This window comes from Mirounga angustirostris, unplaced genomic scaffold, assembly GCF_029215605.1.
Source record: "Mirounga angustirostris isolate CCGP_5_RB_7025 unplaced genomic scaffold, mMirAng1.0.hap1 SCAF_2, whole genome shotgun sequence".
Taxonomy (NCBI): Eukaryota; Metazoa; Chordata; class Mammalia; order Carnivora; family Phocidae; genus Mirounga; species Mirounga angustirostris.
In genome coordinates this window covers 66,414,441-66,441,263 of record NW_026991710.1, presented here as the reverse complement: position 1 = coordinate 66,441,263, position 26,823 = coordinate 66,414,441, and the positions used below count along the sequence as shown (strand labels likewise).

The 26,823-nt window shown below is 41.0% G+C and overlaps 1 protein-coding gene across 1 annotated transcript; it reads left to right on the top strand.

The window, feature by feature from the left end:
• The first annotated feature begins 6,631 nt into the window (after positions 1–6,631).
• Positions 6,632–25,779, top strand: COQ2 (coenzyme Q2, polyprenyltransferase). The gene is made up of 7 exons (XM_045880859.3): positions 6,632–6,910; positions 11,331–11,497; positions 18,411–18,532; positions 19,799–19,884; positions 21,488–21,621; positions 22,659–22,847; positions 25,225–25,779. The coding sequence occupies exons 1-7, from the start codon at positions 6,664–6,666 to the stop codon at positions 25,387–25,389; spliced, it is 1,110 nt and encodes a 369-aa protein (XP_045736815.2). The 5' UTR covers positions 6,632–6,663; the 3' UTR covers positions 25,390–25,779.
• The last annotated feature ends 1,044 nt before the right edge of the window (positions 25,780–26,823 follow it).

Below are 26,823 nucleotides of genomic sequence, written 5' to 3'. Positions count from 1 at the left end.
ATAAAGAACATCAACTTCAAATTAAATTGTTTTAATGCCTGAAGCAATTATAGTTAATGATTCTACTATTTAAGCTTGAAAGACACTTTCACACTTTTAGTTTTTTTTTCAAGGGTGAATGGGTTCCTTTTATTTAGGGTTAGATAGGGAAGCCTTGTCATGGGCTGTAGAGGCGGGGATAAGGTTGCACATGCGCCTTAAGTAAACATGCTTACTATACTTGCACATACACTGTATGTTATGTAAATGAGGCTGAGTCTCCTTAGGTGGTCATCAGTCATTCTAGAGGTCACTTCTTTGTCTGTCTGTAGAGATTCAAGTCAGAAGTTAAGCTCAAACTGGTCTGGGCGGGGTGGAGGTCTTGCCTGAGCAGTCAGATCCCTCCAGGGGCGATTTCGCTTTCCATTTGCCTGAGTTAAGCTCTACTTTCCAGCTTATCTCTTAAGGAAAAATGTGGGACAAAGGTCCATGAGTAGAAGCAGTTGGGCAGGTCTAGCTGGTGACAGTTTTGTCTAACAGTGACATATCACAGTAAGGACCAAAAAAAAAAAAAAAAAGATTCATGATGGAAGGCTTGCTGAAAACTCACAACTACGAGATTTCTTTCTGTCCCTCTCCACTGTGGTGTCTAAATGTGGTGTCTCTCCCCATCAGATGGGGGCGGTGATCCCGTGGCAGCTTGGCAGCTTGGTAGCTTGGCAGCATGGTGCAGGCAGTGAAAAGAATTCACCTGGGTGGCTCAGTCAGTTAAGCATCTCCCCCCGGCCCAGGTCATGATCCCAGGGTCCTGGGATCGAGTCCCGCATTGGGCTCCCTGCTCAGCGGGGAGCCTGCATCTCCCCCTGCCTGCCGCTCCTCCTGGTTGTGCTCGCTCTCTTTTTTTTAATCATCATTTCACTGTGAAGTAACAGAGGCTTTAATGCTCCTTTGAAGTCAAAAGAGATGTTTTCCACAGCAGGTGCTCCCCATTTATATGAACTTAACATGTTTCTGCCCTGCTTTTGTATTCACTTTGTTGTGACATTTTGTTTGGTTCAGGTGTATGAAGAAAATCTGGTTTCACACAAGACAGTCCTCCAGAGGCTCTACATGCACATTTTCATGGTAGAACTTCACTTTAGATTGATCAGGTGGGGACAGAATGGTTTGGGATCTCACAAGCAGCAGTTATAAGTAATTCTCCCTTGGATAATTAGTATCTTTGTTACAGGATTTCTTCTTTAGTGCCTGTGGTTCTTGATCACGCTGCTTGGTAGAATGAAGAGGTAGACCTAAGGAAGAATGGTGGGCAACAAAGCGAGGTTTATGGAGTGATAGTGAAGCTTATAGTACAAAGCTCCCCCAAAGAGGGAGGGGACCTGAGATGGTTTCCATTGGAGTTTCTTTTTTTTTTTTTTTAAAGATTTTATTTATTTGACAGAGAAAGACACAGCGAGAGAGGGGAACACAAGCAGGGGGAGTGGGAGAGGGAGAAGCAGGCTCCCAAGGAGCAGGGAGCCCAATGCGGGACTCGATCCCAGAACCCTGGAATCATGACTTGAGCCAAAGGCAGACGCTTCACGACTGAGCCACCCAGGCGCCCCTCCATTGGAGTTTCTAAGTCTAGGTGTTTTCACCGGCTTGTTGGTGGGCTGTTTTAATCTGATTAACCCTCCTTGAGCCTGTCACCCAACTGGGTTTTTGTCATCTACCTATCACATGGGAAAGGGTGGAGGGCTCCTTTCAAGGTGGTGTAAAATGCTTTTAAGGGTGGTTTCCTCTTAGGGTGGGGGCCCCCTTGTCCTTGCCTGGCTTTCTTTCAACTATCCATCATCATCTTCAGAGATAAATTTTTTTTTTAGATTTTATTTATTTGACAGAGAGAGAGAGCACAAGCAGGGGGAGCGGGAGAGGGAGATCAGCAGGGAGCCCGATGCAGATGCAGGGCTCGATCCCAGGACCCTGGGATCATGACCTGAGCTGAAGGCAGATGCTTAACCATCTGAGCCACCCAGGCGCCCTTCAGAGAGAAATTTTTGAGTCTTACCTTGAATAGTATACTTGGTTGCCAAATTGAAATAGACTACTAATGATCTTATTCTTAAATATATATACTTTATTCAGAGGTCAGCGGACTATTGCCTATGGGCCATAATACTTTATTAAAACACAGCAGTATTCATTCATTTTGAAGCAGGAGAGCTAGGTTCTTGTCTCATGAAGTTGAAGAATGAATCTTGCGGACAACGGAGAGTGAGTAAAAGAGATAGAAGTTTATTAAGTGAAGATACAGAAAAAGCTCTCAAGAGCGAGAGGGGTCCCAACAGGGTTGCCCCACTTTTGCAACTTTAACATCCCATGTGGGGAGTCAAATTATTTTTTAATTTTTTTTAAGACTTTATTTATTTGAGCAGGAGAGAGGGGAAGTGCAGAGGGAGAGGGAGAAGCCAACTCCCCGCTGAGCAGCAAGCCCAACCTGGGACTCTATCCCAGGACCCTGGGATCATGATCTGAGCCGAAGGCAGATTCTTAACTGACTGAGCCACCTTGGTGCCCCAAATGATTTTTTTTAATCTAAAATACCTTCTTTAGGACTCACCCCCCAAATCAGAGGAAACAGCAGAGAAGTAAAAATTGTTCTAAGGATCAAATATTTTGATGAGTACAGAAGTACTTAAAATATGTAAATCTATTGAAGGATACACTTACATTAGCCTTCTCTTATCCACAGGAGGTAGTTGCCGAGACCCCCAGTGGATGCCTAAAACCACAGGTAGTACCAAGCCCTAAATATGCTATGTTTTTTCCATGCACACATACTATGATAAAGTTTAGTTTATAACTGATAAAGAGTTAAGAATAATAACTAATAATAAAATAGAACAATTATAACAATATACTATAATAAAAATTATGTGAATGTGGTCTCCCTCTCTCTCTCAAAGTATCTTATTGTACTGTACTCACCCTTCTTCTTATGAGATGATAAAATGCCTGCATGATGAGATGAAGTGAAGTAAATTATGTAGGCATTGTGATGTAGCATTAGGTTCCTATTGACCTCTGTTGATATATCAGAAGGAAGATCATCTGCTTCTGGATGATGACTGACCTCGGGTAAGTGAAACCATGGAAAGTGAAAGCATGGAGGCGGGGTTGGGGTGGGGTGGGGTGGGGCGGAAGGATTACCACAACTGAAATGTTCTGGTTGACTCATCATTTGAACAAATATTTGTGGAGTGAATGCATTTATTCACCATCTACTAGGTACTATGCTCCTGTATCAGGCAGGATTCTCTAGAGAAATAAAACCAGGAGATTCTATAGGAGAATTTATATATAAATATAAATATATAGATATGATTTATTTTAAGACATTGGCTCACATAGGTAGGGAGGCTGACAAGTCCAACATCTGCAGAGTAGACCAGCAAGCTAGAGACCTAGGAAAGAGCCCCAGGAGACTCAGGGAGGCTGGAGATGAAGTTCAATAACCAATGGCCAATGATTTAATCAATAGTGCCTATACAATGAAGCCTTGATAAAAACTCTTGAACAACAAGATTCAGAGTGCTTCCTGGTTGTTGAACATGTTGATGTGGCAGGGCGATGGTTTACTCTGACTCCACAGGGACCTGTCTGTGTTTTGGACCCTTCTGAACCTCGCCCTATGTACCTCTTCATCTGGCTGTTAACTTGTATCTTTTACGATAAACTGCAATCATAAATGTAGTGCTTCCTTGAGTTCTGGGACTCATTCTAGATCATTATCAAATCTGAGGGAGGATCACAGGAATGCCTAAATCTGTAATCCATACGGCAGAAGTGCAGTTAGACTGGAGACTCCATTTGTTACTTGGCATCTGAGGTAGAGGTAGTCTTGGGGGACTGAGCTTAAGTCTTGGGGGACTTAACTTATGGGGTCTGCACTAACTCCGTCCAGTGAGTTACAGAATTGAATTGAATTGTAGGACACATAGGTGGTTTCAGAGAATAGGAGAACTGGAAATTGTTGGGGAAACAACACAGAACTTAACCTAGGAGCCTAGTTTGGGCTATAACCACGTGTCCCTTTCAGGGAGATAAAAAATTTTATTATCCTTCTGGATCAGAGCAATTCACTAAACAAATGGATATATCTGATCTTCTTGGTATATAAAAGATAAAATACTTCTAGGGGAAGTGAAGGCAAACATTCTCTATCGTTATACTATATACATCTCTATGCCAGGAGGTTAGTGCTTTTTATAGGAGCACCGAGAAATTCGGGAAGATCTATTTCCCTACTCTGCAGAACTCTGTATGTGCTTTTAGACTAGCACATCCTGCCTCCATCCCTCTCCTCTTCCTATCCTATCTTGGCTTAGTTACCTTGGACCTGAGCTTCAGATCTCAGACCACACATCACTTCTTCTGGAAGACTTTCTTGGCCTCACCACGCCAAGCTCAGCAAGATGTTCCCCCAGAGTGCTCCCACAGTGCCCTGGGTCTAGAGAACACAGCACTGTCACCTAGTATCGAACACTGTTTTCCCCTCTAGTCTGTGTGCTCCTTGACAATAGGACTTTCCCCCCTTGACATGCCCTATGCTAAGTACAGTGCTTTCATGAAACAAGAATTCAATACATATTTTGTTAAATTTTGTTAAATATCTAACTCTAAGGAGTTTACAATCAAAATGAGAACATAAAATTAGTATAATACAAAGGAAAATTACTTAAATTCTGTAAAACAGAAAAAAGCAAAGTTCTACTAGTGTTTAAGGAGAGAAAAATTGTATATAGTTGAAGGACTAGGTCTACAGCTCCAAATGCCACGGCAGTAGTAATGGAAAGTTACTGCTCTCTCATGTAACGTTCAGTGGTAGAGTGTAATCAAAGAAAATACTTAACTCAGAAACTCAACTTTCACCTTCATCCCTTCCCCCCCACCCCAATTCCCCCCACTCCTCACCCCAATCCAGCTCTAGGGCTCTTTCTCCAACAAACACAAAAACTGCTCTGATGACAGGTCTAATGATTGCTCTAAAGTAATGAGCCCACCAAGGAAGCTAGAAGCCTAGCTCCAGACAAGGGCACACTCTCATTGAAGGTGACAATTGCAGATCATGTCTGGGAAGAGCACTTTTGCACCAAGCTGCAGAGGAAGGGCTGTCCGCTCTGAAAGATTCAGTTTTCTCTGTACCTCCCCGGACTTCCTTTCATCAGAGACAGGACAATGCACAGCATTCTCACTCCAAATTTAAATCTTCTAAAAATGATGAAAAGGAAAGGAAGGGGCACCTGGGTGGCTCAGTCAGTTAAGTGTCTGCCTTCAGCTCAGGTCATGATCCCAGGGCTCTCTGCTCAGTAGGGCGTCTGCTTCTCCCTCTCCCGGCCCTCCCCACCCCCCCTTGCTCACTCTCCCTTCCTCTCTTTCTCTGAAATAAATAAATAAAATCTTTAAAAATAAAAAGGAGGGGTGCCTGGGTGGCTCAGTTGGTTAAGCGACTGCCTTCGGCTCAGGTCATGATCCTGGAGTCCCGGGATCGAGTCCCGCATCGGGCTCCCTGCTCGGCGGGGAGCCTGCTTCTCCCTCTGACCCTCCCCCCTCTCATGTGCTCTCTGTCTCTCTCATTCTCTCTGTCTCAAATAAATAAATAAAATCTTTAAAAAAAAATTAAAAAAAAAAATAAAAAGGAAAGGAAAAGGTGGGATTTTCCCCTCAACTCTACATAAATATACACTGAAAGGCTTCCAAGAAATATAACTAAGGATCACATGATATAGATATATTCCACTTTGGGCACAATCTAGATCCTTGATATGCTTTGATATACAGAAACCCATCTTTCCAAAGGCCAAGGCAATTATATAGCAAAATTTCCCAATGCCTTGATCCCTCCGTCTACAATCAGCGAACAAGCGGTGAGCTAGTTTTGTAGAATTATTAAGGACTGCCCCCTCCTCGCCACCACTGGAGAGTCAAGATAGCACAGAATCACTGGTTTTAAGGAAAAGAGCTTAAAGACTAACTCAATTCTCTAGAATACTACAATGCAGATGAGTGACTTACCTACGGTTACTAAGTGGTTAAATGGGATAATACATGCTTAGCGCCTGTTAACAGCGCCTGGCGGACGGCGCTATCCAAGAATTGTCTATAATTAAGAGCACGACCAGATGTTCTAGCTGCAGGCTCTTACCATCCCACAAGCTCACTGCCTCTTGATTACACAAACTCCCCTGAACTGTCAAATTTAAGGTTTTCACTTGTGTAATGAATGAATGTCCCTTAACTCTGAGCACGGTTTTAATTTACATTCTTGTATTTGGCGCTTGGTGCCCTTTCCGCTTTAAAAAGGAAACACCCGCCCGCAAATCAGTATTTTGGTAGGTTTTACGAGGTTTCCTTTTTTTCCTGGTATAACTGTTCCAAGTGAGTAAACACTATCCTTGTTCATTTATTGGGAAAGCTGATAATAGGAATTCCTCTTAACGCTAAGTATCTCGGGGAACGCCGCCCCCAAGGTTAAAGGGACCACGATAACGCTCCCTCGCCGTTACTAGAAACGCTCGGACCGCATCCCCACTCAGAGCCGGTGGACGTGGACCGTCACTCACTGACGTCACTGCGCAAGCCTGCCGCGACCTGACGCCAGGGAATGACCTCAGGCCGGTGCGGGGCCACGCCCTCCCAAGCGCCATGCTGGGCGCTCGCGGCGCGGCCGTCGCGCGGGGCCTGCAGGTCCTGACGCACTCATGGCGGCGGGACTCCCGCGCCCTGGCCCTGGCGCGTGCGTGTGGCGCGCCCCGCGCGGGGCACTGGCAGCCTTCTGCGGGGCCGGGGCCGCGCCGGAGTCGGCTCAGCCTGTCGGCCGCGGCGGTGGTGAATTCGGCGCCGCGCCCTCTGCAGCCCTACTTGCGCCTCATGCGGTTGGACAAGCCCATTGGTGAGTGCGGGCGGGCGGACGGGCCGGAGCGCGCGGCGCCGCAGGTCGGGGAGGCTGCGGGCGTAATGGAAACGAAGGCGCCCGGTACTCTCCGACACCCGGACACCCGGACTCCGAAGCGGCCGTCCGGCTTTCCATCCCCCTGAATCCGGAGTGCTCCCGGCGAGCAAAAAGTTGGCTCATTCCACAGTCCTCGTTTAAACAGTGCCTCGAGCGGAAATTCCGTTCTCGTGTCCCTTTATTGACAGTATCGAAGCACGTCCACATTCATTGTTAGATCCTTCCCGTAATTCTGTAAGGCTCCCAAAGCAAAGAACTAAAACTGTAATGCCGTTGAGGAAAGCAGAGCCAGACCGGGTGAACCATATAGGGGACATTTCTATCTAGTGCCTACTGTAGAGCCTGGCAGTAGTATCGGACGAATTCCTACCACATCGCCTAGTCTCAGGGACAGAAAGATCTCTGGAAACTCCCTGCTTCCAAGGAACTCCTAGTCTGGTTGAAAAAGACAAATTATTGGGTGAGCTAGGAAAGTAGATCGAATGTTAGTGGTACAGATGGCAAGTGCTACAGTTAAAAGAGTAGTTACCTTGGATCTCCATTGCTAGAAAGTGTCAAGAACAAATTGGATCTCAAAGAACAGGTAGATTTTGTAGAAGAGAGAAGAAATCTTGAGGGGTGGGAGAGATGTTTTTGCAAAGACTCAAGGGTGGAGAGGTGAAACGCCAAGGATGTGAGCTGATCTGGAATGGCCGGTGGGTGTAGAAAACACTGAGAGGCAAGGCTCGGTAAGACCGAAGAAGGATGGACAGTGGGAAGGGAGGGGCGGAGCCTGAACTCCAGGAACCTAGATGATGGCATTTGCCGTGGCAATGCCTGGAAATCCATTTGGATGCCTAGATACAGTCACTCCACCTCTGCCCAGCCAAGACCCCAAATTGGGTCTTGCTTATGGTATTCTAGGTTTATGCACCACTTACTTGGGATCAGAGCACTAGTGTTGAAACAATTAGCTATTAAAGTATAAAAGCAAATTAAAAGCGCAGTCCTGGCTTCACGACCCCTTGCATTTTGGGGCCAGATAAAAGTTGATAGGCATACATTTCCAAGCCCAGTTCTTTTCTGAAGCGTAACTATAATCCTGGTTTGGTGTCTGTGTCACGCAGCAACAGCATAGGCCTACAAACATCCAGGGCAGATGAGCAGCTGCCATTATTCCCATTTCCACAAACCTCTGGCTTTTACATTAGTGGCTAAACCACCCCACCACATAATGAGAGGCTAGCTACCAAGAGGTATGAATAAAGCTCTGGAACCAGACCTCTTCATTTCGCATCCATACAATGAAGATGCTAATAGTACTGACTTTATAAGGTTGTCAGGAGAACTCATTTATACATATGTGTGTGAAGTCCTTAGAACAGTGCCTGCCATAATAAGTGCTCAAGAAATGTTAGGCATTAGTACTCGAGAAGTGGGAATTGAAGAAAACTGGGTTAGTAGTTACGTATGTTAAGAGGATACCAGCCTGCCTGCTTTAGTTCTAAATAAGATGATGATTGCGGGGTTTATTAGACAATTTACTGATAGTACTATGTTACAATTCATTCAACAAACATTTTTTGAGCCCCTACTATATGCCAGGGACAATAAATTGACAGTAGAATTGCAGGTTTGATATTTCTTTATTTAAATTACTCTTTCATGGGGCAATTTTACGTTCATTGTTTTACTTTGTTGAAGTTGGATCTTGTTTTTGTAAGCCAAAGTGGAATTCATTGTTTTTCAGAATGGATTACAACTTCTTTCAGATGTGTCACAGACTACGGTATTTCAGAAAGTTTCAGCAGGTGGCACTCTTTACACTAAATTGGTGGTGTAATTTTTGTTTTACTGCATTTATGGGTGATTATGTTGTCTTGAAGATAATATGTAATTAAAAGAATCTTAGGTTCCATTTTCACAGGTTTTTTGGTCTGCCCACCACCTCCTCTCAGAACTTGTTCAATTTATTTCATCTCTCAGAGCATTTTTCCTTTTTCTACAATAGACATTTCTTTCTGAAACCTGTTTGCATCCTCGTTACCTCTGCATCCTTCTTCACGGAAGAGAGAATAATGAAAGTACCAAAGGGAAGAGAGGCAAGAACTGTGGCTGCAAACCAGGAGCGCAAAGGAGCCATAAGAACTTAAGTGTATGTAGAAATTTAGGTATACTGAGTGATAGTATTGGCCTTAGACAGATGAGAGCCAGGCTACGTGAGTTTAACTTTGAACTCTGCCACTTTTTGCCTTTGTGATCTTGGGCAAATTACTTCCTCTGTGCTTCAGTTTTTGTATTTGTTAAGTGGGTATCATAAAAACTACCCATCTCGTAGATTTGTAATGAGAATCAAAAGTGTTCAGTGACAGCACCTGGGACATAGTAACAGGTACATGTTTGCTCTTACTGTTTTTGCATCATCACCAGTATCCTTTGCTAATAGCAGTTCTGAGGTAGATAGTCTTTCCCCTCATTTATATGTGAAGAAGACTGAACCTTAAAGTTTAATATACTTTAGTGTCTAGCATCACTCCATTTCTTAGTGGCAGACATCAAACCGAATGTCTGACTTTCCCCTTCATTATAGGAAGCCCCCCTCATCTATAGGAGTGCCGTACAGATTCCTATAGGTAAGTGAATATAGTACCTGTAATGTAGACTGATGGCGAAGGAAATTTTGTTGCTAACGCAAAAATGCTGTAGGTGACTACACATCTTTTCTGTCTAGAATTCTTTTTTTAAATAGACCCTTCAGTTCTAATTGCACCAGGAAAATCATGCCTTTGAAGTGGTGTTCTTTTGTTCCTGTCAGGGCAGGGTCACTCTGTCCCTCTGAGCTATACTGGTAGACCCAGGAAAAAGGAAGTAGTTAAACACTTAACCTCTCTGGGCATTTGCTTCCTCATCTGTAAAATAGGAACAATACTGGTGCCCACTCTGTAAGGGTATGGTGGAGGATTAAATGAGTCTGTGTGTGTAAAGCATTTAGAATAGTAGCTAACATTTCAGTAAATGTTAGCTGTTGTTGCTTTAGTTTTCTATGGGACACATCAAATAGGAGTCTGTTCAGGACAACCTGAATCTGAATTCAAGCCTGAACTGGCCCTTTCTTGTTTTCAGCCTCTCCTTGTCTTTTCTGCTCTGTCCTCCGTGGTCCCTCCCCCAGTGACTTGGGTGGCACTGTTTTATGCCTTTGTAGGACCCTGTATTTGCCCTGTTTTTGAATTGATCTATTTTATTATTGTTTAACCGTGTTTCTTCCTTTTTATTTATAAGCCTCTCTCCCTTAGTCACTGTTGTATTCTCAGTTCCTGTATGTGCTTTAAAAATACCTGTAAATGAATAAAGCTTAAACTTACAAAGTTTAAATATGATTATACGCACTTTGTCAATTGGCCATTTTTGTATAAGATCTCATCTTTATTTAGCCACATCTCCTTTTTCTCTGATGTATCTAAATTGGGAAGTAAAGATCAGAATTTATCGTAATAGGCACCATATCCAAACACTTGTTGACTTTCTTTTGAAAGTAGAATATCAAAGTTTACATGTGAAATCTCTTTTCTTTACAATCTATTTGGTTTGAGCTTAATTTCATCTAGTTTAGGGGCTAAGTACCAAGAACTAATGCCACCTGAGCATGGAGCTGCAAAATATTTAAAAACCAGTAGGTTAATGACCTCCTTCCTGCAAGACCATTTTTCTTTTATTGTACTAACAATAGAAGAAAGTTTTGCTAACTTTTTTTTAGCAGGTAATATATGCATATGATACAAAATTCAGAAAGTGCAAAGGTGTAGAGTGAAAACTAAGTCTTTCTCCCCTGTCTCCCAGCCACCCAGTTCCCGTCCCCAGCGGCAAGTATCAGTTTCTACTGTATCCTCCCTGACATGGCCTATGAATATACTGATATTCAAGTGTATGTATTTGGTGTTTGGGGGTGCATATGCATGGTAAAAATAGTTTGGTTGCCCTCCATAGGGGTGGACTGCTTTGTAACCTCATGAGAAGTGTGTGAGTATCTGACTCCCCAGGGTATGTTGTCAGACTCAGTCTGACATGTGAAAAATGTTGCCTCAATGTAATTTTGATGTGTTATTCTGAAAGTTGATCTTTCATATAAATAAGAGTCATTTGTATTTCTTTTTGTGTGAACTTCTGTAATCTTTTTGGTCTGTTTTTCCGTTGGACTATTGATCTCAGTTTCTGGGAACCCTACGTATTAGGCCAAAGATATGAGTTGTTCATTTATTTTCCCAGTTTTGTCATGTGTTTTTGATTTTGTGTTCTTTACTTCTTTGGGATGTAGTGTTTGAACAAAGGAAGACAGTTAACTAACTCGAATGTGTACCTTTTTTGTCTTTGTATTTTTGCTTAGGCACCTGGCTGCTGTATCTGCCGTGTACTTGGAGCATTGGGCTAGCAGCTGAACCAGGTTGTTTTCCAGATTGGTACATGTTATCCCTCTTTGGCACTGGAGCTGTTCTGATGCGCGGAGCAGGCTGTACTATTAATGACATGTGGGACCGGGACTATGATAAAAAGGTAGTTTCTTCCTGAAAAGGAATAGGGAGGCTCCTCTCAATTCAGCAGAGTGACATGGTGGCATCACTTTTGAAGTCCACAGGTGGCAAAGGATCATTTAGTGGACTCACTGAGATCCAGCATGAGAAGTGCCGTTTTTCAGTTGAGTAGCTGGTATTGCACTGTGCAGCGCTCCTCCTTTCCTTTCCCCACCCTGCAGGTGGGGCGTGTACTTCATTCTTACAGAATGAATTAGAACTTAGAAGGCCAAGGGAAGGATGTTAGGAGCAAAATGAGAAGCTCATCCTGAACCTTTGCGCATCCAAAAGAACGGTCGTTCTTTCCTTTGAGATATATACTGGAGTTGTAACTATTCTTCTATAAATCAAATCTTAATTAAAATAAGCCAAGGAAGCCCCTATTAGCATTTGCTATAATTGTTTCTTTAAAAAATGTAATTTTTCTTGTGTTCCTGCTCTCGCTATCTGTCAAATAAATATTTTAAAAAAAAAAAATGTAATTTTTGTTCTTTTTTTTTTCTCCTTAGAAAAATAGTACTTGTTTAATCTGAAAAATTCAGACAGTACAGAAATAGAAAGTATGGAAGGTGCAAGTCTTTCTTATCTCCTCTTCCAAACCCCCAGAGAAGCTTCACTTAACAGTTTGATGCATTATGTTTCTCTGGATTATTTTCTATGCGTATTCTTTTTTTTTTTTTTTTTAAGATTTTATTTATTCACTCAAGACACAGGGATACAGAGAGAGAGAGAGAGCACGAGCAGGGGGAGAGGCAGAGAAAGAATCAGGCTCCCCGCTGAGCCAGGAGCCGGACGTGGGGCTTGATCCCAGGATGCTGGGATCATGACCCGAGCCGAAGGCAGATGCTTAACCATCTGAGCCACCCAGGCGCCCCTTTTCTATGCGTATTCTAATGCATGTGTATAATTACTTCTTCCTCAACAGACAGTTATTTTTCTCAAGGGAAGCATCCATCTTGTTTGCCTTTTATCCTAGCGACTCTCCCATAAAAAAGTATGAGATCATTCATTAAATGCTTGAGTAAATAATCAAGTAAACTTTCAATTTAAAAGAAACCCATGGTGAATTATATAAAATAAATAATCTTATATACATGTATATAAAGTGAATAATAATCATCCTTGTTTGCCTTTCATACTGATCTAAATTTTCCTTTAGCAAGACACACCTGTAATGATTTTTAGTTTATAAGAACAGCATCATAATGCCTTTTTTAATTAAAAAAAATATTTATTGAATACTTGCTGTGTGTGAGACATAGTGATAGGCTTTCAGAGATTTCATGGATGAAAGACAGTATTCCTGACGTCACAGTTTTATAGTTACACTCCAGCAGTACTGTTAGGAGAGTGGTGTCCACAGGGCAACTTACTGAAGATCCCCTATCTCAGCCTAAGGGAGCAGAGAGAACTTTCCAGGGGGGTGACCCATGAACTGTGTCAGAATAAGATGGCAAGAAAAGCATGGGCTGGAGAGTGAAGGTGGCTCTGGGCAGAGGGAACAGCAGATAACGAGGCGTGGCTGGGAGATAAAGTATAAAGCTTAACAACCGCAGGGCTGTGGTTTGCGTGTCGCTGTAGGATAGGATTGTGGCAGGTGGCAGGAACTGATGCTGAACACATCTCTCTACCCCACTGACCCAGTTGGGATAAGTCGATTCATGCCGGGAGATGCATACTTTCTTGATTTGGGGTTCATAATTCTGCATAATCATATGATTGAGGCTTCTGGTATATATCACTTCAAAATAATTCTTGAACATGTTTAGAGCAGCTGATGTCAAAATCCTGGTTGTAATATTTTATTGAACTGTAAAGTTTTGCAGATGTTACTCTTGGGGGGAACTGGATAAAGGGTACGTGGGATCTTTATATTTTTTAAAATGCAAAGATGTTTTTTAAAAACTGCATGTGAATCTACAATTATCTCAAAAGAAAAAGGTTAATTAAAAAAATAGGGGCGCCTGGGTGGCTCAGTTGTTAAGCGTCTGCCTTCGGCTCAGGTCATGATCCCAGGGTCCTGGGATCGAGCCCCACATCGGGCTCCCTGTTCCGTGGGAGGCCTGCTTCTCCCTCTCCCACTCCCCCCGCTTGTGTTCCTTCTCTCGCTGTCTCTCTCTCTGTCTAATAAATATTAAAAAAAAAAAATAATAATAATAATAATGTATTCAAACCAACCAACTTTTAATTAACAAAATCTGACCATTTTAGTTTTCCCTTAAGTGATTCTTTTTCTCCTTAGGTAAAAGGTTATTGATTAGATACCTTTTATCTCCCCTATGACATTTTTCTGATTAGAAGAGTCCAGATTCTATATACACATATAACAAAGCTCTTAAATGAGTGTTTTATAGCTATTGAGGAGGTTTTGCTAACATGACTTAAAATGTTATGTGCCTCTCTCTTTTTAAAATCTAATTTCTTTTTAGTTTTTGTTCCATTTATTTAAATGGAAGAAAAAAAAAAATCAGTTCACCCATTTCTCCCACGCAGCTCCTCCCCAGCCCCTGCCTCTGGCAACCACCAGCCTGTTCTCTTTTTTTTATAAGCTTGAGTTTTTGTTTTGTTTTGTTTGTTTTAGATTCCATATGTAAGAGAGATCATACAGTATTTGTCTTTCTATCTGACTTATTTCACTGAGCATAATGCCCTTGAGATTGATCCATGTTGTTGCAAAACGGGAAGATTTTTTTAATGGCTGAATAGTATTATTCCATTTTGTGTATATGTGTGTGTGTACCACAGTTTTGTTTTTTGGTTTTTTTTATCCATTCATCCATCAATGGACACTTAGATTGTTTCCATATCTTGGCTATTGTAAATAATGCTGAACATGGGGGCACATACATCTTTTCGAATTAATATATTCATTTTCCTTGGATAGATACCCAGATGTGGAATTCTGGATCATACGGTAGTTCTATCTTTAATTTTTTGAGGAACCACTGTACTGTTTTCCACAGTGGTTGCAACAATTTATGTTCCACTAATAATGCACAGGAGTTCCCTTTTCTCCACATCCTCACCAAAACGTACTTCTTGTCTTTTTGATAATAGCCATTCTAATAGGTGTGAGATGATACCTCATTGTGGTTTTGTTTGTATTTCTCTGATGATTAGTGATCTTGAGCATCTTTTCTTGCATCTGTTGGCCATCTATATGTCTTCTTGGAAAAATGTCTATTCATGTCTTCTGCCCATTTTTTATTCGGATTTTTGGGTTTTGTTTTCTGTTTGTTTTTTAGTTATATGAGTTCTTTATATATTTGGATATTAACCCCTTATTAGATATATGATTTGCAAATATTTTCCCCCATTCAGTAGGTTGATTTTCATTTTGTTGATGGTTCCCATTGCTGTGCAGAAGCTTTTTAGATTGATGCAGTCCCACTTTATTTTTGCTTTTGTCGCTTTTACTTTTGGTGTCAGATCCAAAAAAATCATTGCCAAGACCTGTGTTAAGGGGCTTATTGCTATGTTTTCTTCTAAGAGTTTTATGGCTTTAGGTCTTATGTGCAAGTCTTTAAACCATTTTTTTTTTAAATTTTATTTATTTATTTGACAGAGAGAGACACAGTGAGAGAGGGAACACAAGCAGGGGGAGTGGGAGAGGGAGAAGCAGGCTTCCTGCCGAGCAGGGAGCCCGATGTGGGACTCGATCCCAGGACCCTGGGATCATGACCTGAGCCGAAGGCAGACGCTTAACGACTGAGCCACCCAGGCGCCCCGTCTTTAAACCATTTTGAGTTAATTTTGTGTATACTGTAAGATAGGAATCCAGATTTATTCTTTTTTCATATAGCTGTCCAGTTTTCCCAGCACCATTTATTGAAGAGACTGTTCTATAGTTTTGGCTCCTTTGTCATAAATCAGTCGACCGTAAATGTGTGGGTTTATTTCTGGGCTCTCTGTTATGTTTCATTAATCTATATGTCTGTTTTTATGCCAAAATCATTCTGTTTTAATTACTGTAGCTTTGTGGTATAGTTTGAAATCAGGAAGTGTGATGCCTCCAGCTTTGTTCTTTCTCAAGATTGCTTTGGCTACTTGCAGTCTTCTGTGGTTCCATACAAATTTTAGGGACATCTATTTCTGTGAAAAATGCCATTGGAGTTTTGATGGGATTGCATTGAATCTATATATTGCTTTGAGAGGTATGGACATTTTAGCAATATGAATTCTTCCAATGCATGAGCATGAAATATCTTTCCATATATTTGTGTCTTTAATTTCTTTCATTAATGTCTTGTAGTTTTCAATATACAGGTCTTTCACTCCCTTGGTTAAATTTGTCTCTAGGTATTTTATTCTTTACTGCAGTTGTAAATGAGATTTTTTTTTTTTTAAAGATTTTCTTTATTTGACACACAGAGAGAGATAGCTAGAGAAGGAACACAAGCAGGGGGAGTGGGAGAGGGAAAAGCAGGCTCTCAGCTGAGCAAGGGCCTGATGCGGGGCTCAATCCCAGGACCCTGGGATCATGACCTGAGCCGAAGGCAGATGCTTAACGACTGAGCCACCCAGGCGCCCCGAGATTGTTTTCTTAATTTCTCTTTCAGATAGTTCATTATTAGTGTAAAGAAACAGAACAGGTTTTTGTATTTTAAAGGATGAGTTAAAAAGCTTGGCCAAGTTGTAACGCATATCTCACAGTTTCTTAAAGACTGTATATCACTAAGGATATGTTTGTGGCTCAGGGTTTTGCTTAGTATGTTAGATAATAAGTAAATTGCTAATATATTAAATGATAAGTAAATTGTTATTCGGATATGAGTTAAGTGTGTTCTGTTGATGTTGTGTATAATCTACCAACCATGTGATAAGCATTAGGTCCATAACCATTGAAATAATCTCAGCATACAGGTATTAATGATTTAGTTTTATTTTATTTTTAAAAAATACTTATTTCAGAGAGAGAGAGAACATTTCAGAGAGAGAGAGAGAGCGAGAACGAGCGGGGGAGGGGCAGAGGAAGAGGGACAAGCAGACTCCCCACTGAGCAGGGAGCCTGATGCAGGGCTCCATCCCAGGACCCTGAGATCATGACCTGAGCCAGAGTCAGATGCTTAACTGACAGCCACCCAGGCGCCCCAGTGATTTAGTTTTATAAGCTATGAGCAAATGGTTTCATTAAAAACCACATAGAATATGTTTTGATCATCCATTTTTAGTCTTTTGATGGAGTACTTGTTTATTTTCAGCTTTTGAATTTAGCCAGGTAATTATCACTACCGAAGGGATGGTGTAATCTGTGATTAGTAGTGTGGTCAGGGGTACTAGATAGATTGTGCTGCCCACTGTCCATGACCTTGGAAAGTTACCAAGCCTCCTAAAACAGATGGCAAGAATTTGTGAGTGGCTAAAAGTCAGGGTTGTTATGAGGATTCAATGGTGTGATGCACACATAGCTCTTAGAATAGTAGCACATTGTAAGCACTCGCATACTAGCTGGAATAATCATAATGTTCTAAAACAAATATAGGACATAAATATATTTCCAACTAAAACTATAGGGACCAAATCAAAAATAAAAGATCAAGTCTGGCACTCTAACCAAGGTGAGTCATTACAGTTTTTGACAAACTGTTTTATTGCACAGTGAAGCATGCTATAAAATGGGTCAGCAAATTTTTTCTATAATAGGAACAGGTAGTAAATATTTTAGTCTTTGTGGGCCATACCATCTTTGTTGCAACTATTTGATTCTGTTGGAGCATGAGGGCAGCCATATACAATATATTAACAAATGGGTATATCTCTGTTTCAATAGAATTTTATTTATGGACACTGAAACTTGAATTTCATATTATTTTCATGTGTCATAATACAATACCCTTTTTTTAAACTGATTTTCAATTGCCTAAAAAAGTAAAAACTATTCTTATTAGCTCACAGGCCATATAAAAATAGGCAGTAGGCTAGATTTGGCCCATAGGCCATAGTTTGCTAACCCTTGATATAAATCAAAATCAAAATGGAAATATGTTATATTAATAGTTTTAACATATGTTGCATACCTGTATGCTTTATACACTGCATTTACTCTATGAGGTAGTGTTCTTGTTGCCTCTTTCTCTTCTTCTCCCTCTCTTTTTCTGTTTTTCTTTTAACAGGTAAGTAACATAAGTCCAAGAGAGGTTAAGTAATTTGCCAAAATTCACACAGCTGCTAGGTGATGGAACTGTATTCACGTGCTGGGCTCTTGGATCCCAGATCCTGAGTTCTTCTAACAATGTTGAAAATTTTGGTTATGCTTTTTTATGCTTCAGTTTAGAATAATCACATTTCATGATCTTTAGACAGGAAAATAACAACTAATTTATCTTATTTGTCCACATAATAGCTCTGTCTGTTTATATTCTTACATTGAGTCTGCCCTTTATATTTGGGTACAATTAATATTAGATTATAGATCCATCCTTAAATAGCCTGGCAAAAGCACTCCTGTTTTCAAACCCAGGTAATCTGTCTTCTTTCTTTCTTTACATTTGATTGCTGATTGCAGTGCTTCCTGTAATCAAAACATTCACTGCAATTTCCTCTTTCCTGAGAATTACCATTATTATTGTCTCTCTTTTCTCTGTAGAAATTAAACATATACTTGCTAATAAGCTGGGTAGCTAACTAGCCAGATAAGGAAGTTGCTTCATTTTGTGTGTTCGGAGATGGAGATGGGAGATGGAAAGAAAGGGGAATGAGTGGTGGGAATTTTTAGTGCTTTCAAAGCTCTGTTTTAAATATGAAGTTTTGATTTTTGACAGTGTTTCCAATGTTGATTTCACTTTTTATTCATATTTTTGCCTTAGTGCCTGCCTTGGGCCATTCTCTTGATTACATGTTTACATCCATGATTGAACCATTACATGAGGCTAAGGTATGTGTTTTTATGTATTAAGGTTATAAGAACAGTGAATCGCCCAATAGCAGCTGGAGACATTTCAATTTTTCGATCCTTTATTTTCCTCGGAGGACAACTGACCTTGGCACTGGGTGTTCTTCTGTGTCTGAATTACTACAGGTATAGTAAATGTGTTTTTCAGAATCACGTATAAAATCTGTCTTTTGAAATGGAGAAAGTAGGAATAGATAAAATTGAAATAATTTATCACAAAATTGTTTATTGACTCCTTATGGAGCATCTGTAAGTTAGCTAGTATAAAGAAATCACCACATGTCGTAAAATCAAGAATGCTTTCAGCCAAAGGAATGAGAAGATCAGCATTTAATTTATTCTGAACCACCGTTATACTTCCATTACGTGTTTCCTAAGAAACACATGGCACTTTGATAGCTTTTCCAGATGCATACATGGATGTGTGTGTATACCCTTAATGTATAATTTTATTTATCCTGACAGTGTCTCTAAATTAGATAGACATGATTATACTCATTTTGCAAAAAGATTAACCAGGTCTTCCCCAGAGTCACGCTCATAATCGATGACAGAGGGCAAAAGTGGAAGGATTCATTCCTAGATCTCAATAGAGACAAAGTTAAACTTCTGTGCATCAGATGGCTACTTATAAAATACATAAATGAGGAAAAAAAGACAAGAAAGTGTCATTTTATATAGACTAGACTTAATTACAAACTTTGGCCTGATAGCATCACATGAAAATGCATTTAGAAGGTTTTTCCTGGAAGGACGGTGTTAGGTGAGCTGTGAGATACCTAAGAACACCTTACACTGTCATCCTTTTATAGATGCTTTATCCTCTCCTAGGGAAGTAACACCCATGTGCATATCGGGGCGGGGGGGTGGATCCTGACTCTAATCCTGTTGGGACATCTCCATTTACTAGCTGTCTTAATGTTGGAAAAAACAGAGAGGCAGTGGCATATGGTGGGTATTAAGTGGGACTCTAGAGCCATCCTGCCTTAGGTTTGAATCCTGGCCCTGCTACTGACTGGCTGGATGACAGTCAACAAATTACTTCATCTCTTTGTGCTTTAGTTTCCTCCCATCTGCAAAATGCAAATGGAATAAAACTGTCTACCTCTTAGGTTTGAGGTGAAGGTTATAATGAGTTAACCTATGTAAAGCAGAACAGCACCTAATACACGGAAGCAGTATATGTATTATTGTTTTGTTCGGTTGTTTTGTAACACTTAAAATATTTTCTTATCATCTTTTACCCTAATTAAAGTCTGGGAAAATAATTTTATATAACAAAAAAGATAACTGAAGATAAGTCATTTTCCAGTTAGTATTACTACTATTGTTGTCTTTAGTGATTTCTAAGAGATGGTGATACTAATCTTCAATGGCTTTTCTTGATTTCAGTATAGCTCTGGGAGCAGCATCCCTGCTTCTTGTCATCACCTACCCGCTAATGAAAAGAATTACATACTGGCCTCAACTAGCCCTAGGTGAGCTTGAAATAACTACAGGTATTTCCTTCAGTACCCTCAGACTTGTACTTTTGTGTGTATGTGTGTATGTGTATGATGTGGCAGAGAGAAAATGTCAAGTCAGTCATGAAATTTTCTAAACCAAGAATAGATTTTCATATTTTAAGGGAGGGCAAGTAGCCATTTTTATTGGCTAAGAAATTTTGCATACTTACTAAGATTCTCATCATTATTATTTTCTGAAATGCTCTTTTAAAAATCAAGGTATGTTGGGGCACCTGGGTGGCTCAGTCGTTAAGCGTCTGCCTTCGGCTCGGGTCATGATCCCAGGGTCCTGGGATCGAGCCCCGCATCGGGCTCCTTGCTCGGCGGGAGCCTGCTTCTCCCTCTCCCACTCCCCCTACTTGTGTTCCCTCTCTCGCTGTCTCTCTCTCTGTCAAAAAATAAATAAAATCTTAAAAAAAAAAAAAAAAACAAGGTATGTCATGAAGAAAAAATTAACTGATTGGACCCTGCCCTTCTCTTTAGGTCACCAACCTGGATGCCCTGAGGACTTGGGGGAGTGGGGTAGAGAGCACAGTCAGGCAACAGAACCAGGGTTAGTATGTGAAAGCTTAAATGGCCCATCTCTGTGAGGAGAAAGTGAGCCAGTCTTGCCTCCGGCTCCCACAGTGCTCTGATGTGGTGCTTACTCATTTCATCGGCAGTAACTAAAAGAGAAGATGCTGAGGGCTGTGTCTGTCCCAGCAGTTGTAAATTGTAAATGCCTAACAGATAAAGCTCTCTTTGCATGTGGGTGGCCCAGTGTCTAGCATAGCACTTGGTATATCATGGGTATTCCATAAATATTTTTTGGCAGAGAGAGCCAAAGGTAGAGAGGTAGGGAAATCAGAATCTATTGCAAAAATACCTACTCCTAGAATAAGCTAGAATATTCCTAGAACTATTCTAGTTGTTTGAGCTATTTTTTTTTAGTGAATAAAAGAAGAAAAGGGGTTTCTGAGAAGAGACATGTGGGACCCACTGAGTATGAGGTACCTGAGGGACTTGCAGGTAGAGATGTCCAGCAGACAGTCCAGTGTCTAGTCTCAAGTGTAGGGAAGTGATCTGGTTGCACAAGCAGATTTAGGAGCTGTTCACATGTAGATGTTTGTTCATAGTCTGCAGAGAAGATGGGCTTACAGAATAAATAAGTGTACCAGCCTATACTCTTGTTTCTGTAGCTTATGGGGGAAGTCAAGTCATAAAGGAAAGAACACAGGGTTTTGACTCAGGTAGGTCTAAGTTGAAACCCCAGCTTCTACTACTCAATGACTGCGCCAGGCACCATACTAGGTAGGGTAAATGTTGTTCTCACGAAACCTCCTGTTTATCAGGGTGATATGATTCTGTTACATGTGTTATTTTAATTTCCCATTCATCTCTCTGAGCCTATCTCCTTTTTTGTGCAATGTAGGTAGTCACCACCATGGAGAGCTGAGAGAATTTCAGGAAGAGACATAGTAGAAAACAGTGCACAGGGCCTAATGCATAGAAGCACTTATTACGTGCTGATGCCCCCTCCTCTTTTTGGGAGTCTAAAGTGCATTTAGACTTGTCCTCTCTGTCTTACCATTTGTAGGGCTGACTTTTAATTGGGGAGCATTACTTGGATGGTCTGCTGTCAAGGGCTCCTGTGATCCATCTGTTTGCCTGCCTCTTTATTTTTCTGGAATTATGTGGACTCTAATATATGATACTATCTATGCCCACCAGGTAAAAAAAAATATCTTCTTTTCTTAACTTTGGTTTAGTTATTGTTGCCATTTAAGAACTTTATGAACCACATTAAAGGGAAAGTATTTTTTTCTGAAAAGAAAATCATTCATGCTTCCTTGGCACCAACAAAATATTTTTGTTTCATGTGTATATATGTTTACTAAAGAGATCAATTCTTACTTCCAAGCACTTAAGCAGTATTTATATGCCAGGCATATCAATACTTTTGTTACTGTTGTTGTTTTGTCTTTTAAAGATTATTTGAGAGAAAGAGTACAGGGTGGGGAGGCAAAGGGAGAGGGAGAGAAGCAGACTCCCCTCTGAGCTTACAGTATGAGAGGAAAAACATACGCTAACCCCACATTCATTATTTGGATTTGGTGCCCAGAAATAGCCTATCAGATAGCTATCTGCCTGCTGGTAGGTGCAGAGTTCAGCATGTAGCCTCTGATAACACATGACCATATTTACAACAGTATGTGGAAATGCTTAGAAATTAAATTGCTGGAGGAGATCAGTCAGCTAGATGTGAGTGTACCACCAAAAACTAGCTCTGCTTTATACAGAAAGGATTTGATGGGAGAGGCATGGAATAAATTGAACTAGAAATGAAACGTGAATGGATGTGGTTAGGTGGCAGTTGAGCATTTTTCTACATCTGTAATTTTAGCAACATTGAAACTAAAATGTATGGGAAATTGTTGAGATTTGAGAACTCTAATTAGACTTGAGTTTTACTTCAAATGTAGTCAGTGTATTGTTAAGAGTCATTAATAGGGTTATAAGAAATACAACGACATGTGGAAATGGAGCTGGAAGATAATCTTAGCAGTGACACTTAACTTCGATTCGTCCTGCGCATTCATTGCCAGTCAGCCTGTGTCTCTGAGTTACTGTCAGCTTCCACAGCTTATGTCCTTTGAGAGACACTTTCTTCTGGGATTACGTAGTGGTGATGGTTGTACAATCCAAATGGTGAATTTTATAGCATGTCAATAAAAACTGGACAGTTTCTTACTGCTTTCTGGTGTTAGGACAAAAGAGATGATGCTCTGATTGGTCTTAAGTCCACGGCGCTGCGTTTCCGTGACAACACCAAGCGGTGGCTCAGTGGCTTCAGTGTGGCGATGCTGGGGGCTCTGAGCCTGGTGGGTGTGAACAGCGGTCAGACCGCCCCCTACTACACTGCTCTGGCTGCTGTAGGAGCCCATCTGGCACACCAGGTTGGACCTTTTTCTTTCTTTTTCCCCTCCTTTTTCCTTGGTATAAATTTGTAAAAATTATTTAAACAAAACAACCTCTGTGTTTACCAAGCAGGGTACTTCTTAAAACAATTACTTGGCTTATTCTACCTTGAACCATCCCCTCCCCTCTCCCAACATGTCATCTAAAAAAGCTAGCTGTACTATTTTAGAGAAACAGTCTAAAACTAAACCTAGATTTATTTTTTTTCCCTCTGATGTTTCTGGAATTTCTTCTGATTCATGTCTGGAAAATTTCAGCAGTGTCTGAAGGTTGTGGGTTGAGTTGAATTGCTCTGAAAACAAACTGATCAACATAACCATATTTTTACTATGCGGGCTTCATTTTTTTTTTTTTTTAAAGATTTTATTTATTTATTTGAGATAGAGAGAATGAGAGAGAGAGAGCACATGAGAGGGGGGAGGGTCAGAGGGAGAAGCAGCCTCCCTGCCGAGCAGGGAGCCCGATGCGGGACTCGATCCAGGGACCCCAGGATCATGACCTGAGCCGAAGGCAGTCGCTTAACCAACTGAGCCACCCAGGCGCCCACTATGCGGGCTTCAGTGATGGATATGGTAGTTAGCAAACTAATCATTTATAAGTTTGGAGGTTGTGGGTTGAGTTGAATTGCTCTGAAAGCAAACCGATCAACAGAGTCCCAGTCCCCTGGCATTAGCAACCAAGGCCAGATAAGACAAGAAGTGCTAACTTGTCAGAGTTCTGCCTAGATAGAGGGAAACTGTCATTTTAAGATATCCAGCCAGCACCCACAAGCTTATATTGTGAATCTACATTAGTGACTTTTGTAAAATGAATGAACTAAATGTAATCTTAATGAAATAGCTAGCTTATACATGGACTCTAGTTTTGTATCAGCGTTACTTTTATTTTCTTCAAACAGATCCAGAAAGATGTTAGCCTGTATGTAGGTGATCTTTTGTATACAGACTATTGCAAATTACTTATCAGTGTAAGCAAGACTTGCATAGCAGTATGAAGGAAACTAAAATCCAATGTCCATAAGGTAAACCCCATGCCGTATCACCTTCATTGTTTTCCTCACGAGGAAAGCTAAAAGACAGGAATTGGTGATTCTCCAGGATTCTCTAGATTTCACCATTTTCCTCCTCAGAATTTCGTAGCATCCTCTCTTACTCATAACTCAGCTCTGTGGGGGTTGTCACCATCCATTGATTGTCTGATCAGGATAATGGATGTGTATCCATAAAGCACTTGGATATTAGTGGAGGAGGCAGAAATTACGAGGAAAATTATAAATACCGTAAGAAATATTTGGAGGCCACCTTATAATTCTAAATGGCATTTGTGGTCTTCTCTCTAGTGCTTGTCACAATATTTTAAGATGGAATAGCCTTCTAAGGTTTGGGAAAAAAGGAAATCATGATTTTTTTTTTAAGATTTTATTTTTATTTATTTGACAGAGAGAGACACAGCGAGAGAGGGAACACAAGCAGGGGGAGTGGGAGAGGGAGGAACAGGCTTCCTGCGGAGCAGAGAGCCTGATGTGGGGCTCGATCCCAGGACCCTGGGATCATGACCTGAGCCAAAGGCAGCGGCTTAAATGACTGAGCCACCCAGGCGCTCCGGAAATCATGATGATTTTAAGTCCGCAGGCCATATAATAAAGAATACTTGGGAAAATGAGGGATGCTAATGCTTAATAAGCCTAGGAATGACTAAGACAGGGACATGGGACTTTCTTGATACGTTTGCAGGACTACTACGGAGAAAAAGGAATATGTTTGTTCTAGATCACTAACAGTAGATCTAGGTTGCCAGATCCCCTTCCCTGTGTGGGGATGGGAAGAATTACACATGCATGGGGGTGTATTTGGTTATCATAAATAAACTGGGGAGGGGTCACCGTAGCCATTTAGTGAGTGGGGCCAGGTATGGTAAATAACTTTCAATGCACTAGACAGCCCTGCACAGTAGGGAGTTGTCCTTCCCAAAGGTGACTTGTCCCCCTGTTGAGAAACACTCCTCCAAGGAATAAAGCTAGAACTGGAGGGTAGGAGTTGTAGGAGGCAGATTTTAGAACAGTCAATAATAACTGGTTTGGAGCTTTCTAAATAGAAGGAAAAATAGCATGGGTTGCCTCTCAGAGCATTCATGCACCCCTCAAGTGGAAGGCTTTAGGACATGGCTTGGATGATACCCAATGAGAGATATGGTAGATTTTTCTTCCCTGGGAAACAGTTTGGGGTACATTAAGGGCTTCCCATTCTTAAAATCCTGTAACAAAGTGCTGTTGTCTTCTCTGTACTGATGTGTTTATTTATGATGCCGAAAAGTTTATACTAAGTTCTAACGCAGCATTATGATCTTCTCTTACAGATCTACACTCTAGACATCCACAGACCTGAGGATTGTTGGGATAAATTTACCTCCAACCGAACACTAGGACTAATAGTTTTGTTAGGGATTGTCCTTGGGAATTTGTGGAAGGAAAAGAAAACAGATGAAGCAAAGAAAAGTATAGGTAGTAGAATAGAAAATTAGCAAATGATGTTGATCTAGGAATCTTTAAAACAAACTTTGGCAATAAAATCTTAAAAACAAAAAATAAATAAAACAAACTTTGGCAAAACACTCTCAGGTCTTTTTACCACATAATTAGATTTGAAGAAGCAGTCTTGCAATATGTTAATGAATTAAGAACCAGAAGATGAAGACGTAGACCATATTTGCCTGGATTTAGTTCAAGTATTTACTAGCAAAATCCTTCCCTAGTCTTAGAAACCAGGAACTCTTTAGGATTTGAGCGACCTTGAGTCTTCTGCTCAGGATGATGCCCATCTGCAGTTATGGGAATGGTATGAGTTTGGGCACTTTAAAAGACACCTGATTTGTATCTCATCTAAATGAATGATGGTAGGAAAACGGACTTTATTTTTAGGGAAAAATAAAAGCTGCTGTAGAAAGTTGGGGTTTATTGTTCTTTGTTGTCACCTTTACTCACTACCAAAAGCTGTACTTGAGGAAACCAGTCTGTTTTTTGTGTCTTAGGAGAATTTAAATAAGTAAATAAAAATTTTTATCTATTGTATCCATACGTACTTCTGTTGTTACCAGTCCTGGACATTTACTTCGCACCTCCAGTCTCTGTGTACAGGCATGGTGACCAGAGGTTGTGGGTTGAGTTGAATTGCTCTGAAAGCAAACCGATCAACAGAGTCCCAGGGACTATTTTAATTTTTGTTGATACCTTTTTTTTTTATCTTCTCAGATTGTGATATATAGGATAATGGCATGTTGGTTCAAGTGTCCTAACAGTTTCTTCCCTTGCCCCCTTCAGAATGTTCTCAACACAGCAGCCAGAGTGATTTCCTTAAAAATCTGTGTGAGGTTCTGTCATTCCTCTACTCAGAACCCTCCAGGATCTCCCAGGTTGCCCAGTACAGACTAAAAGTCCTGTCAACCTGCCAGGCCCTTCGTGATGTGGCTTCATCTGCAGCTATTTTCCCACACTCCTCTCTAGCCCCACTGGCTTCCTCACTGCTGCTCAGCAGGCTGGTGGACTTCTGCCCCAGGGCCTTTGCATGTACACTTCCCCTTGCCTGGGATGCTGTCCTTGAATTATGTCAGTCCTCCACAGCAGGTCTTTTCCTAAATGTTACCTTCTCAGAGGCTTTTTCTGGCCACTGTTTATAAAATTACATAGCAAGTGCTACCTACACTTCCTTTGTTTTTTTTCTCTTCAGAAATTAGCGATATTAACCTAAAATATATTTCACTTGATTTAAGTGGCTCTTGTGGATAGTGGGGTGTGGGGAAGGCAGCAACTTTGTGTATGTGGATTGTGGGTGGCAGTAAACACTAAATTGCATAATGGTGATAATGGTGGTGATTATGCAGCTGACAGAGCACTTACGTGTGCCAGGCCCGGATAAATAAGCACAGGAAAATGTAGTGAACTGTTTATTCAGCAAGTAC